We start from the raw sequence: 13,630 nt of genomic DNA, 5'->3' as shown, positions 1-13,630 counted from the left end.
TAGCCAGTCACGGGGGACAAATTTGCATACCGGTGGCGGGAACTCTTTTGCACCGTGCATTCCTCTTGCAACTTGAGCAATGCACTCTGCAAAAGAAGCTGCAGAAAAGGCGGGAAACTCGTCCCTGCACCGGGGTTTCCTCTGCAACAGGAAACACTCCCGTGCAATGCTCTGCAACTTGGCGGGGATAATTCTTGTGCCGAAGCGCACACACAATCATGCCTTTTGGGTCATGACAAACTATAGCTCATTGAATAAGCTTCAGTTCAAGTGCCGCTGCCACCATTTTTAAAGTGTGGGTACACTTAACTGGACCAGGGCCAAGCAGGGTGAGAGTAGATGCAGGCTGCCCACTGTGGGGTTGGGGCTCTCCATCCTGCTGCCTTTGCTCCAGGAGCCCCATGCCAGCCATGCATCCCCTGCCTGCCCAGCAGCGGGAGGCACAACTCGCCACCCCCACTGCTGCCAGGCAGGGACAGGGTGTGCAGCCAGCACGGGGCTCCCAGGGCAAAAGGCAGCAAGGTGAACCCTAAGGCTACAGCGAGCAGCCCTCACACATCCTCAATATGGTCACCATCTTTAAGAAAGGGAGGACCCGGGCAACTATAGGCCCGACAGTCTTACCTCAATCCTGGGGAAACTCTTTGAGAAGATCATCAAGGAGCACATCTGTGATGGGCCGGCATCGGGGATGATGCTCAGGGGCAACCAGCATGGTTTCATTAGGGGCAGGTCATGTCAGACCAACCTGATTGCCTTTCACGATCAGGTCACAAAAGCATTGGATGCAGGTGTCGGCGTGGATGTAGTCTTTCTGGACTTCAGCAAGACCTCTGACAACATCTCTCACCCCATCCTCATTAAAAAACTAGGCAACTGTGGCATCGATGTCTACATGGTCAGATGGATTGCTAATTGGCTGAAGGGTCGTACTCAGAGGGTGGTGGTGGACGGGTCATATTCAACCCGGGGGGAAGTGGGCAGCGGAGTCCCCCAGGGCTCGGTCCTTGGGCCCGCACTGTTCCATTTCTTTATCAGCAATTTGGACGACGGGGTAAAAAGCAACCTGTTCAAATTTGCTGATGATACCAAAATTTGGGGTGAGGTGGGCACATTAGTAGGGAGGTAAAGACTGCAGAAAGACCTGGATAGGTTGCAAGGGTGGGCTAACAAAAACAGGATGTGTTTCACTACAGACAATAGCAGGGTGCTGCACTTGGGCAGTAGGAACCAGCAGCACACTTATAAGATGGGAAGGAACCTCCCTTCTTGAGAGCACGGAGGCAGAAAGAGATCTTGGAGTCATCACTGACTCCAAGATGAACATGGGCTGACAATGCGAGGTCATGGTCAGCAGGGCTAACCGAACCCTATTGTGCTTCCACAGGTGCATCTCAAGTAGAGCCAAGGAGGTGATCCTCCCCCTCTACGTGACACTGGTCAGGCCACAGCTGGAGTACTGTGTCCAGTTCTGGGCGCCCCACTTCAAGAGGGATGTGGACAACATTGAGAGGGTCTAGAGGAGGGCCACCCGCATGATCCAGGGACAGCAGGGCAGACCCTACAATGAGAGGCTACGGGACCTGAACCTGTTCAGCCTTCACAAGAGAAGGCTGAGGGGGGACCTGGTGACCGTCTGTAAACTCACTAGGGGGGGACCAGAAGGGTTTGGGGGAGACCTTGTTTCCTCTAGCGCCCCCCGGGATAACAAGGAACAACGGCCACAAGTTGTTGGAGAGTAGGTTTAGATTAGACATCCATAAGAACTACTTCACAGTTAGGGCGGCTAGGATCTGGAACCAACTTCCAAGGGAAGTGGTGCTGGCTCCTACCCTGGGGGTCTTTAAGAAGCGGTTCGATGCCTACCTGGCTGGGGTCACTTGAGCCCAGTTTCCCTCCTGCCCAGGCAGGGGGTCGGACTAGAAGATCTACAAGGTCCCTTCTGACCCTACTTCTATGATTTCATGCACATACCTGGGGGGGGGGGCACATGCCCCCCCAAGGCAGTGAGTACAGTGGTAGGGAGCCACGCCCCCGCCCCTTCCCACTGGACAAGCCACATGCGGCTGTGTCCCACACCCCACCCTAACCCCAGATCCCATGCACCACCCTGACTGGGCAGCACCCCCAACCCCAGCCCCACATCTTCCCTCATTGTGGGGCCCTTGATCTGCACCCCCCAACACACCCCTTCCCCTCCATAGACTCACCTGCAGGGAGCTGCTCTCCATGCTTCCCAGCTGCATTCCTAGACATGCGCATGCATGCAGCTGCACACATGCACATGGTGCCCCCTGTGTCTCACTCCCAGCTGCTCCAAGCAGGACCCCTTGCAAACTACAATGCTGCCCGCCTACAGGGGAAACCCACCATTTCCTGAGGGAACCCAGGCACCCAGGGGCTGTGACCAGAAGGCATAATTGATTTATATTTATCAGTGAACATTATTGGCTACAGCAGCCAAAAAAAGCCAATTGCCAATAATGTTAAATTTTCCCATTCATCGGTGCCAATCCAATATATCGGTACATCTCTAAAGCTAGACTAATTATACAATGAATGCTGTAGCCAGACCAGTGACTTAGTCATGTGACTGCCAAGTAGAATAACCCATTGAATGAGGAAAGTATGCATTACTGCAACCACTTTGTCAGATGCACCACACAAAATATTACAAGCTCATAACAGAAGTAAGAATATCATGTTTTCCCATAGTATAGCTGTCTTATTACCTTGAAGGTAAATAGATACTCATTCTGAAGCAGAACCATGACTGTGGGTAAAATTTTCAGAACCTGTGCGACTCGGATGCCTTGATTATAAGTCAAATAGAGCCTAGACTCTATCATTTTTTCTTGAATGCATATGAGAATTGAAAGAATTTTGAACAGCATAGGAACAGACTGACCTTCATGATTCTACCATTAAAACGTACACTTTTTTTAAAAAAAGGGAAAAAGCTGTTTACTGGCTATTGAATGTCAAAGCCTTCAAAGTCAGTAATGCCTTTTACTTGTGGCTCAAACTACTTTCCTAATGGACTGTAAACACACAGGGCATTTATACACATGCTTTTTCATGCTGCGACGCACCAGAGATTTGTCGCGTTCATCAGCATGCAAGCAACGCGCACCATGCTGTGTCGCTTGCAGTTGTACAAGCAGCAAAATGCATGTCAGTGCAGAGAAAATGGTGATGGTGTGCCTTTGAACTAACACCTTTGATGTGTTTTAGCTCAAAAGCAGACCGCCCCCATTTTCTCCATGTTCATGTGCATTTCGTCACTTATACAACTGCATGCGTCTCAGTGTCAGACACACATGTCAAAATGCCTTACATTGAGTCAGGAAGTACAGTCAGCCCAATTTTATGACCAGCTGGTAAACTAAGACACTGACATGTTAACTGGCTTGTTCAAAGATTCTTAGTGACAGGTTGACAGGAATAAAATGTAGAAATCAATTTTTTGTTTCAAAACCCATGGTAAAAATGTTTTTAAAAAGTTGAAATAAAAAGAAAATACTCAAAGTTTCCCAATTTTTGATTTGCAATAATTTGACATTGTTTCCTTTCTCCCAGTTTAGGACAGGAAAAAAAAAAATTCAGTAACTTTAAAAGTGTCATGCAATGGGAAAATTGAGCACTCCCCCCTCCCAAGCTGCTTGCAAGTAAGTGTTTGAAACAAAAATAATTATTTTTCTATCATGTTCCAAAAGAACAATTTGGGGAAGTATGGTTAAATACAACCCACATAAACACAGATAAAACCAAGGATAATATCAGTAATTGCTGCTGCATTCACAAGCCTCTATCACTCTTCTCCTTGGTCTTATACCTTCCTTTAAGTTATTCTAGAAATGAATTAAACTGCTTGACTTTATCAGCAATAACAAGAGGAAAAAATGAATTTGAAAAATCAACTCATGCTGAATTACTAAGTGAAGCCACCAAGGCATGAAGAGATAAAAGCACTGGAGAAGACATGGAAATCCTGAATTGTTACTGATTAATCCTAATTAACTGCCTTGCAAAAAAAAAAAAAAAAAAAAAAAAAAAAAAGCAAGATCATCTATTCTAGGGACTTCAAAATCTAGATATGCAGCTAAATACGTTGGTGGTGGATCAGCTTTGTTAGCCAGAGGGAGGACCACCTCATGTTTACAATAATCAGTCAATTTCCCTATGGAGAAAGCTTACTGGAGCATCTCTCCTCCCCTCCAGATAAAGGAAGCCTGTGACAAAATAAATCGATTTTCCAGATGCCTGAAGACATTTTTAAACAAATATTTTTCAACATCATAGAACTAGTTACTAGAAGTCCACTGTAGCCACCCCTCCCAATGGCACCGCCACCCATCCCATGCAGCTTAGCCCACCCTGAGCACAGCCTTGGCCCAGCACCCCCTGCCGCTAAGAGGCTGGCACTGCCCGTGGCCCTGAGCCTGCAGCAGGCAGCCCAGCCTTGCCCCACATACAGATCCAGGGGATACATGCCCCCCATGCCTCCCCTGGGGGTGTGTGCAGCAGCAGGGAGCCGCCCACACCCCACACCCCCTTGGACAAGGCACCCACAGCTCCATCCCACTCCTGACATTGCGCTGACTGCCCTGGCTGGGCAGCACCTGAGCCTGCCCCACTCCCTCTCTCACTGTGGGTGCCTTGATCTGCCCCTCCACCCTTCTCAGCACCACAGACTTACCAGCAGAATGCTGCTCTCCAAGCTGCCAGGCTGCATTCCTGTAAATTGGCTATCGGATCCGTATCAGCCAATATGGCTAGTTAATAAATTAGCTATCAGTATCAGCCAAGAAAATCTTTAAGTTAGTGCACCCCGACTGGTTAGTATTTCAGTTTCTGTACAAAGTTGAACATGCCAGTTTACCCTTTGTCAAGCTCAAGAGCAACATATGCTCTCTTTTCTTCAGAAGTATTATTTAGACCTGCCCAAAGATCTGTTTCCTTTCACTCTCTGCTCCAAGGCCTGACACTGCAACTGACTCTGTTAGGGGTCCATACAGATGCAAAAATACACCTATTTTTTAGTGCAGTACTATGGCTTGAATAACCTCTTAGTTTTTATAATCCTGGAAAACGGATTTTTCTAAGCACAAAACCAAAATTAAACCCTTTTCTGCTACAAGGCTTTGTCAGCTTTATTAATAGAAAGTACAGCAGGGGTTGGAAACCTTTATGAGCAGCCAACTAAATTAGTTCAGCTCACTCTGAAGGCAGGCAGGCCACTGCATACAACCTATCCACTGCCACTGCACCTCTGACCTGGACACTGCTTCTTTTACCATCAATATGCTGCTGACCTAGATACTGCTTGCCCCACCACTTACTTGCCACCAATGTCTTGGGCTGTGGACCAAATCCTACCTACAAGCTGTACGGGTTGCCAACCCCTGCCTTATAGTGGTAAGAAACATCTCTTAGACCCACAATTTTAGACCCCTATATTCATAGCTTCATCTACTACTCCCATCATTGAAAAAGAAATAAGAAAATAGAACAGCCAGTTAAGCAAAGGAATCATTTTGCCATTCTTCTTTGCACCAAATCTCTTCCTGATCAATCTAGTTTAACAGAATTTCAGATAATTACACTTTGAAAAAGTTCATTATTTAAAAGGATTAAAGTGAATTCAAGTACAGTGCAACCTTGATGATTTGAGACTCATTTATCTAAAGCTCCCTCTTATGTGAAACAGGGTTATGTCCCCTGATATCTATGAATCAAAATGAAAAAAGTTACTTGATTATCTGAAACCCAAGGTATCCAAATGTTATCAATGCCTCCCATCTTGTTTACATTAGTCATACCACACATTATATGAAAAAATAAAGATAAACAAAAGAACTTAAGTGTCTTTAATACCTTCATCATCAATCCACTTGAGGGTAATCGGCTGTTCCTGCTGTAAACTACACATCTCCCTCACTTCATCACAGAGTTCACTGTAGTTCATTGATGCATCCAAATTTGTTATTAGGATATCCCTGGAAAAAGATGAAGTAGCATATTAAAATTACAAAATGTGGCATCTCATTAAGTCATAGGGTACCACTTCTTCCAATACCTGCATTTATGAACCTTAACTTGCAAAAACCACCTTCAAACAAGCAGCATTTATTCATAAAAGCAATCGTATTTGCTTTTATGGCATGCTTCCATTTGTTTTTATGAATAAAAATGAAGTCAATTGTTTGCCTAAAGCAACAGGCTTACTTGAGCAAGTGTCAATTCCAGAAAAAAAAAGTTAGATACTTAATTAGGTATCTTTTCATCTCACACTATTTCAACAATATTTTATTTTACATCAATGATCTTACATTTTCAATATTTTTTACTGAATACATTCAGTTCATTAAAAAACAACAACAACAACAACTGTCAGTGTTCAAAGAGACATGGTATTTTACTACTACTAAAAGTAGCCATTAGGGCTGTGCGAAGTTTTGGGTGGCGATTCAATCTGGTGCAGATTTGGCCCGATTCGGTGGCCGACTCTCCGAATTGAAATCAGGGGACCAATTAAAAGGTCCGAATCAATTCATAGCTCTCCCAATCTTCGGAAAAGATTCGGACAGCTTTGATGATTCAGGCAGCACCCAGAGGCTGCAGCAGGGAGCTGCAGCCAGACTCAGAGCTGGTCAGTAGGGGCAGGGGAAAAACCATGAGGCAACCCCTGCCAGCCCCCATCCCCTGCCTGCTCCCCGGGGGGCCTCTGCACGAGTCGTTCCCCCCCCTCCCCTGACACTTCCCCCACAGCTGCCCCACCCACTGCAGCTCTGGCCCTTTAAGCAAAAAAAACCCAAGAAAAGCCCCGAGACTCTCTGCTCCTGCAGTGGCCTCATGGGGCTCGTGCAGAACCCCCCACGTGGCTCAGGGCAGTGGGGATCACCCACCCCAGGCAGAAGCAGCGAGTCCAGGGTTTTCTCAGTTATTTTTTTCTTAAAGGGCCGGAGCCACGGCAGGCAGCAGGGATCTCCCCCCACCACCCACCTAGCATCACCCACTCAGCCAGGCCTTTATTTATTTGTTTGTTTGTTTGTTTTTAAGTGCCAGGAGCTAGGGCAGGCAGGGCAGCCATTGCCGGGCTGGTGGAGATGGGCCTGTCTGATTCATTTGATAATTGAGTGTGATCAACAAAGCCAAGGCAAAAACACAAAGGTCTGTATAAAGCAACAGTGTCTATTCTTGGTGCTAAACATAGTATAATGAGCATTTCAGTGTCTGCGTTGGATTTGGCAGCATCCGAATCAATTCAGCTGAATCTGATTCAGGACAGCGATTCAAAAAAACCCGTATCAAATTAAAATCACTGCTCCCCGAATCCAAAGTGAATACTAGCCGCTTCGCACAGGCCTAGTAGCCACAGGGATTTCTTCTTTAGGGAGGGGGAATAAAGACTGAAGCATATTAGAATTTATTCAGAGTTCTTCCAACATCTCACAACCCCCACACGATTAAAGAAATTATATGGATAATTTATTAGGGATTATTACTCATAAATTTCAATTATATAGATGGCCTTATTCTGATTCTGTATTTTCTGTACTACAATTTAAATTTTTAACATAAAAATCTGTGGAAATCATAATTTCTTCTACAATTAAACTACATCATGTCTCACAAAGCTCTTATTTGTCAAAATACTACAGACTGTTCTGTGCAGGCATTTGAGGATTTGAAATAAATTGTGAGAGTTTTATAAAAGTGTTAAGAACTACTTCTTTGAGGGAAAAAAATTACATGAAAATAAGCACAGCAAAGGGGAAAAAAAGATGCAAGAAGGACTTTGAGAAGAGTGTTTTCCAGACCCTCTAGTGGATAATTATAAAACTGCATTTCTCAGTTATTACATACCTACTACAGAAGTAAATTATTCACATACTATACTGAAGTCAACAAGAAAAGTAAGAACAAGAAGAAACTCAAGACAGTTCAATTAAATTAGGTTTTCTATGTTCACTGTACATAAATTACTTTCCAAAACATAAGCTGTCTAACCTATTCCATACATTTATTATTTCAACTTGGAAATCAAAATATTACAAACACGAGTTTCTCATTGCAACTGTTTAGTCAAAGGGTTAACATTCTGGAGACCATATCAAGAAAAGTACACATGTACCAATACACATTGTTGTAGAATTTCTTTTTTTATATTTCTGCACAAAGAAAATTTTAAACAAATATTGAAATTAAAGATTTGAGATTATTACTTTAATCTGAAAACAGAACTGATGCACTGTCTTAAAAAGTGGGCTATATAATCTTTCAACATGGGAATTCTCTCTTCATAATTTGAGAACATCTTAAATAACATAACAGAGACATTAATTTCCATCTTGTGCAACTGAAAAATCAAGCAGGTTTAAGTCCCAACCTTAAAGCTGTGCTTTATACATAAAATCATCATGAACAAAGCCAAGATTTTGCACGCAACAAGATATACAATGGTTGGAGAAAGGGGGATATAACTCAACATACATTGTTTCTAAATATTTTACATTATCTTATTTTTTAATTACAGCCATGTACAAATTACCATACTAGATCAGATCCATAGTCATTCTAGTCTAGTACACTGCCTGTGACAACAGCTGATGCTAGATTACTTCAGAAAAGGTAGGTTTTAAAAGCCTGATAGCAGACAGATGTAGGATAATCTGCCTCCCCCATTAGCTCACATACTGAATTCCAGAAGAGATTGGCTCAAGTCACAAACACTTTTAAAAGTGTTCATTAAAAATTAAAGAATTCTAGATATTCTAATTGTCCACATAAATATCCAAACCCTTTCAGAGTCTTGCTAAAGTTTTGGTCTGAATGACCTCTACAGGGGATACATACCCCCACCTAATGATAGTAAGTATAGTAAGCAGATAAAGTTGTGTCCATATAAGCAAGAATAATGCCTATTTTCAAAACTGTCTCAAGAAAAACACTATGGCTCTTAATAGAATAAGCTTTAAAGGACTTGTTATTCTTGTTATCTGCACAAGATCAAATCATTTCAACTCACTGTAAAGAGAAAGTATTACAGCAGGGGTGCACAACATGTGGCTCGCCAGAGTAATATCAAAGGCCTGCCAATTCCATTAGTCTGCTAGAGCTAGACTGCATGTGTACCTAGATATTTCTTCATCAGAAAATGCAACTTGTAAGTGGTCATCAACAGTTTGAGTTGTGCACCTTTAGATTATTTTTCTGAAGTTCAGTTTAAGTTTTATGGGCCTAAATTGAAGGTTTTCCCTACATTGTCCAAACTCTACGCTTTCTTTTTCTAATCCCCCAAATGTTTGTTTTCCCCATTTTCTATATACACAAGTGCACAAGTCAATTAGCTGTTAGGGGGTACAGACTTATTGAACTCTATCTTCAAACTGTATGTTGAAGTACAAGGGGTGTAAATTTAGAAATATCGTTCTCAAGGAAAATGTGTTTTGAGATTGACCCTCTCCTGACTGGAAGCTAGCAGAAAGCAATCAATTAATTGGTGAAAGGAGTCAAACTATTCAGAACTACATTAGATTCTTAGACTTCCTAAAGAGAGATACTACAAGCATACTTCATGTCTTCTCTCCAAAATATTTTCTTAACCTCTGCAAACAAGCAAATAAGAATTAACTACTACAAACTGCTAGTGAAGAAAAGAAACTACTAGAAAAATGTAAGGACAACAAAGGAAATATTGAAAGTAAAATCAAAATTTTAAACTGTTACTGCAAGCACCAAGAACAGAGTTTTGGTAGAATAAAAATTGCAGAATCAACAACATCATAAAACGCGACGTGACTGACAAACTTAACAAAAATCCACATTTATTTTCTACATTCTACCCAAGAATAATCAAGAACCCTGATATTTTTCTAGTAGAAGGAGACATTGGATGTACTCTTTTTTTTTTTCCCTTAGATTTCCCATCAAAATTAACATTCTAAAGAAGATACAAATTAAGGATCCAGAATAAAATTTAATCTAATTTGTTAACGTTACTTAAACGTTATATACTGAACAATCAAAACTGAAGAAAATTTTGGATCCAGAATTTCTCCCACACGTGTAGCTTCAGCTGTTACTAACACCTCGTTTAAACGTGACTACAAACTGCTAACATATATAATGTGTCTATTTACATTAGTTATCTTAAGATACTTTACAGTTAAGTAAATCATGCTAAGAGAAAATTGCAACCCGGGTTTAGGCTGCAGAATTCCCACTAAAGTTCAGCGGAAACTTGATGCATGTACTACAGCAGAATCGAGCATTAGATGCGGAACATTTTCTGAGGTGGGATATGGAACACAGTGCCTCAGTACAAATTAATGAATCAAAGACTAGTACATTTCAACTGTGTTAACCTGGCCAAGTGGCACACATTTCTGATGAAAATGTGTACGGATTTTTTCCCCCAAAATAATTAGCGTCTTGATTACACACATTTTTGACCCTATATTTATTGCCAACAACTATGTTAGCTTAATCAGGGCCTAGCCTAGGGGCGGGCAAAAATATAGCCAGCAGACCTGATCTGGCCTCCCAACTGATTGGATCCAGCCCACGACTACCTCACAGTGCTCCGCATGGGGCCAAGCCCTGCCCGCTCCCACCCGAGGCCAAGTCCTGCCTGCTCCTACCCAGGGCAGCCTGCACCCTGCTCCTGTCCACACCTGCTGGCCCCAGCCAGCATGCACAGCTTCCCAGCAGGGCTGCTCCCAGTACAGCTGCAGCCCTCACCTCTGGCAGCCCCCTCCTCCTCCTCCTGCTCCCATGCCTGCTGTGCGAATCTAAGTGGGGAGGGAAGCTGCAGCTGGGTGGCTCCTGCCCCAGTGCATGGGGTCGACCTCCCAGCTGCCTTCCACACACAGCCAACTGCAGGCAGCTGCTCACCATGCTGGGAGGACAGAGTGGGTGGAAGGTTGCTGGGAGCTGGAGCCCCGCACACCAGGACAGGTCACCTAGTCACCTGGCTGCAGCTTCCCCCCTGCCCAGAGTGGTGCAGCAGGGGCAGGAGGAGGGGTAGGAAGAGGAGCTGAGCAGCACACAGATTGCTGCAGCTGCACCAGGAACAGCCCTGCTGAGAAGCTGTACATGCTGGCCAAAGCTGGGGCCAGCAGGTGCCAGTACAGCACAGGCTGTCCTGGGCGGGAGCAGGTGAGACTCAGACCCATGCAGAGAACCACAGGGGCAGTGCAGGTCACATACTAAAGATTATATGCAATCCAGACAAGCAAAATATTTTAAGAAGTCACATGAGAAATACTGCACAAATCTGCCCTGTACTTCAGTCTCCTTTACATAGCCATTTACGCTACGCTAGGAACTCGTCACACCCAAGAAATACCAAAGCTTCCATGGCTCCATGGAAACAGACTAGAACATTCATGCTTCTTACAGCTTCCTTGTCTTGTACTAACAGGCTATTTGTTTAATCATAATTTCAGAAAGGTGCATCTGTTCTATCAACTAACACTTTAAATTATTCAGGTAGCTAGTAAATAATTCTTGACACTACTTCTACTGTTTGACATCAGTGCTGTACTGCTGTTTGTCACATCTGTTTATGCAGAAGCAAGAATCCAACGCAGACACTGAAGCACTCATTATACTATGTTTAGCACCAAGAATAGATAAACTGTTGCTTATACAGACCTTTGTGTTTGATCAACAAAACCAAAACAAAAATCATGAATTCTGGGGCCCCTACTTTGTAAATTGACGGGTATTTTGCTCCTTTCCAACTGAGAATAACAGTAAACAATTCAGTATGATCATTATTTTTATTGTAGTACTAACACTTTCTAAACAAGTTAAAAGAAAATTCCACCTTCACCTACAAAATATTATCTGCATAACTCATGAAAATTACTGAATAAATTGTTGCAGGAACAAAGTTTTGCAGTTACTTCTGCTAAATACCTTCATGATATTCATATTCTTTCCAGTGAATTCTAGCAATACAGCACATATTATCGTAATTACTAAATACTTAAAAGTTTTGATTCATTTCTTAATAGGCAGTCCTTACAGATTACTACCTCCTCCTCTTCAGACCGTCTTGTCTTTGCCAGCAAGTGGTCTCAAACACTTCATGTTAATTTCTGTGTGTGTTCACTGTTAAGTTCCTTTCTAGAACCAAGGTAGCTCTCATGCAGTTTTTACTTCTACATCCCCTCAGGAACTTTACAAACTGCGTAGTTCATGAAACTGTAGTCACTTATTCATTCTGCATAGTATGCATATTTACATCTGAAGACAGTTTCAAAGCAGCCTGCATTTCCACCCACCTTGAACATATAGAGCAGCTCACCAATTCTGCTAGGCCAAAACTGAGGTACCCTTTTAATAGGAAGCCCATATTGATATTTACTTAAGTTTAGAAAAATCCCTACTGATCTGAAACTATGCACTGTTATCCTCTAAGCCTTCCATCCAAGGATTTCCAGACAGTTTATAAGCACTCATTAAGTCTCTCAAATAATGCTGTGAGGTAAGTGTTATAAACACACCATGCTAACCAGGACTAATCGCTGCTGATTAATCAAATTTCACAAGTTACCCAGCAAGAGTAATATAATAAAACAGCAATAATAATACATAGCAAAAGCTGTGTTAACCAGCACCTTATTAACCAGCAAAAGCAAAACTGGAAGTACCAATTCCAGGTTTCGCTGCTGCAAGCAGAGTTTTTCTTTGCCACTTCTTCGGCCCACAGCCCAGGGCAAAGCAGCCTCAGCAGGGCAAAGCAGCCTGTGCAGGTCCCCCCTCCCTGTCCCCCGGCACACTGATGCTGGGGGGTACACCAGACGGTGCACATTTGATTAACCGGCATCCCCCATTCCCGGGGGATGCCAGATAACAGCTTTTACTGTATCACAAAGTGTTTTGCCCTTTTATTTTCACAAACATTATTTAAATAAAAATACATCAGAAGTCAATGAGCCTCTACTAAAAACTCTGGAATTAGAGACTAATTGAAGAGGGAAATATCTTATTTTTTAAAGCTTGATCTCAAAAATATGGCACACTATTTCATGTATTAAGGCAGGGGTAGGCAATGTTTTTTTGGCCGGAGTGCTGAAAAAACCACAATGTCTACTGTGAAAGGTGCCGGAGTGCCAGCATGCCAGAAAAACGAAATGGGGGGGGGGCACGCAGAGGTGAAAGGCAGGATGCACTGCATATTAGTATATTTAATAATCATAAATGTTGCCTTTGTTGTTGTGTATTCCTTTTTTGTTAATATGAGAGAGAGAGAGAGAGAGGGGAAAAGAGAAAAAGGGAAGGAGAAAAAAAAGAGAAAGAGAAAGAAAAAGGAAAGCAAAGAGAACCAGACACACACATCCAGAACCAGACATGTGCGCACCCACTAACAGAACCAGACGTGCAGGCGCAGAGCTGAGCTGCTGGGCCACTGGACAAAGTCCGACCCAACGATGCTCTGGGCCTGCCAGAGCCCCTGTGCTTCCTCGGGGAGCCAGGCCCCAGGCTGGGGCAGGCTCTGGGCTGAGGCCTATCAGCCCAACCACTCACCCCGCGCAGCTAAGCCCATAAAGGTGCAGTGCTCCTGGCAAGGGGCAGCGCCAGCCTCCTCCGGGGGGGGGGGGGGGGGGAGAGGGGG

At 43.5% G+C, this 13,630-nt stretch overlaps 1 protein-coding gene across 7 annotated transcripts in view; it reads right to left on the bottom strand.

The window, feature by feature from the left end:
- The window catches only part of PRKCZ (protein kinase C zeta), a 223,187-nt gene that overhangs the window by 196,785 nt on the left and 12,772 nt on the right, over positions 1-13,630 (bottom strand). For 6 of the 7 annotated variants that reach the window (XR_003095613.1, XR_003095614.1, XM_006016195.3 and 3 more), the window contains exon 3: positions 5,878-5,999. Coding sequence is in view for 4 of the 7 variants with exons in the window: in XM_006016195.3 (XP_006016257.1) it covers positions 5,878-5,999 (122 nt within the window). In the remaining 3 variants the exon portion in view is untranslated. Of the gene's footprint in view, positions 1-5,877; positions 6,000-13,630 lie in introns of those variants that run through there. The other variant, XM_025211734.1, reaches the window with a different exon arrangement.

The sequence above is a fragment of the Alligator sinensis genome, unplaced genomic scaffold (assembly GCF_000455745.1).
Source record: "Alligator sinensis unplaced genomic scaffold, ASM45574v1 scaffold366_1, whole genome shotgun sequence".
In the NCBI taxonomy this organism is placed as follows: domain Eukaryota; kingdom Metazoa; phylum Chordata; order Crocodylia; family Alligatoridae; genus Alligator; species Alligator sinensis.
Note: the sequence above shows the minus strand (reverse complement) of the source record. Positions and strands in the feature narration are given on the sequence as shown.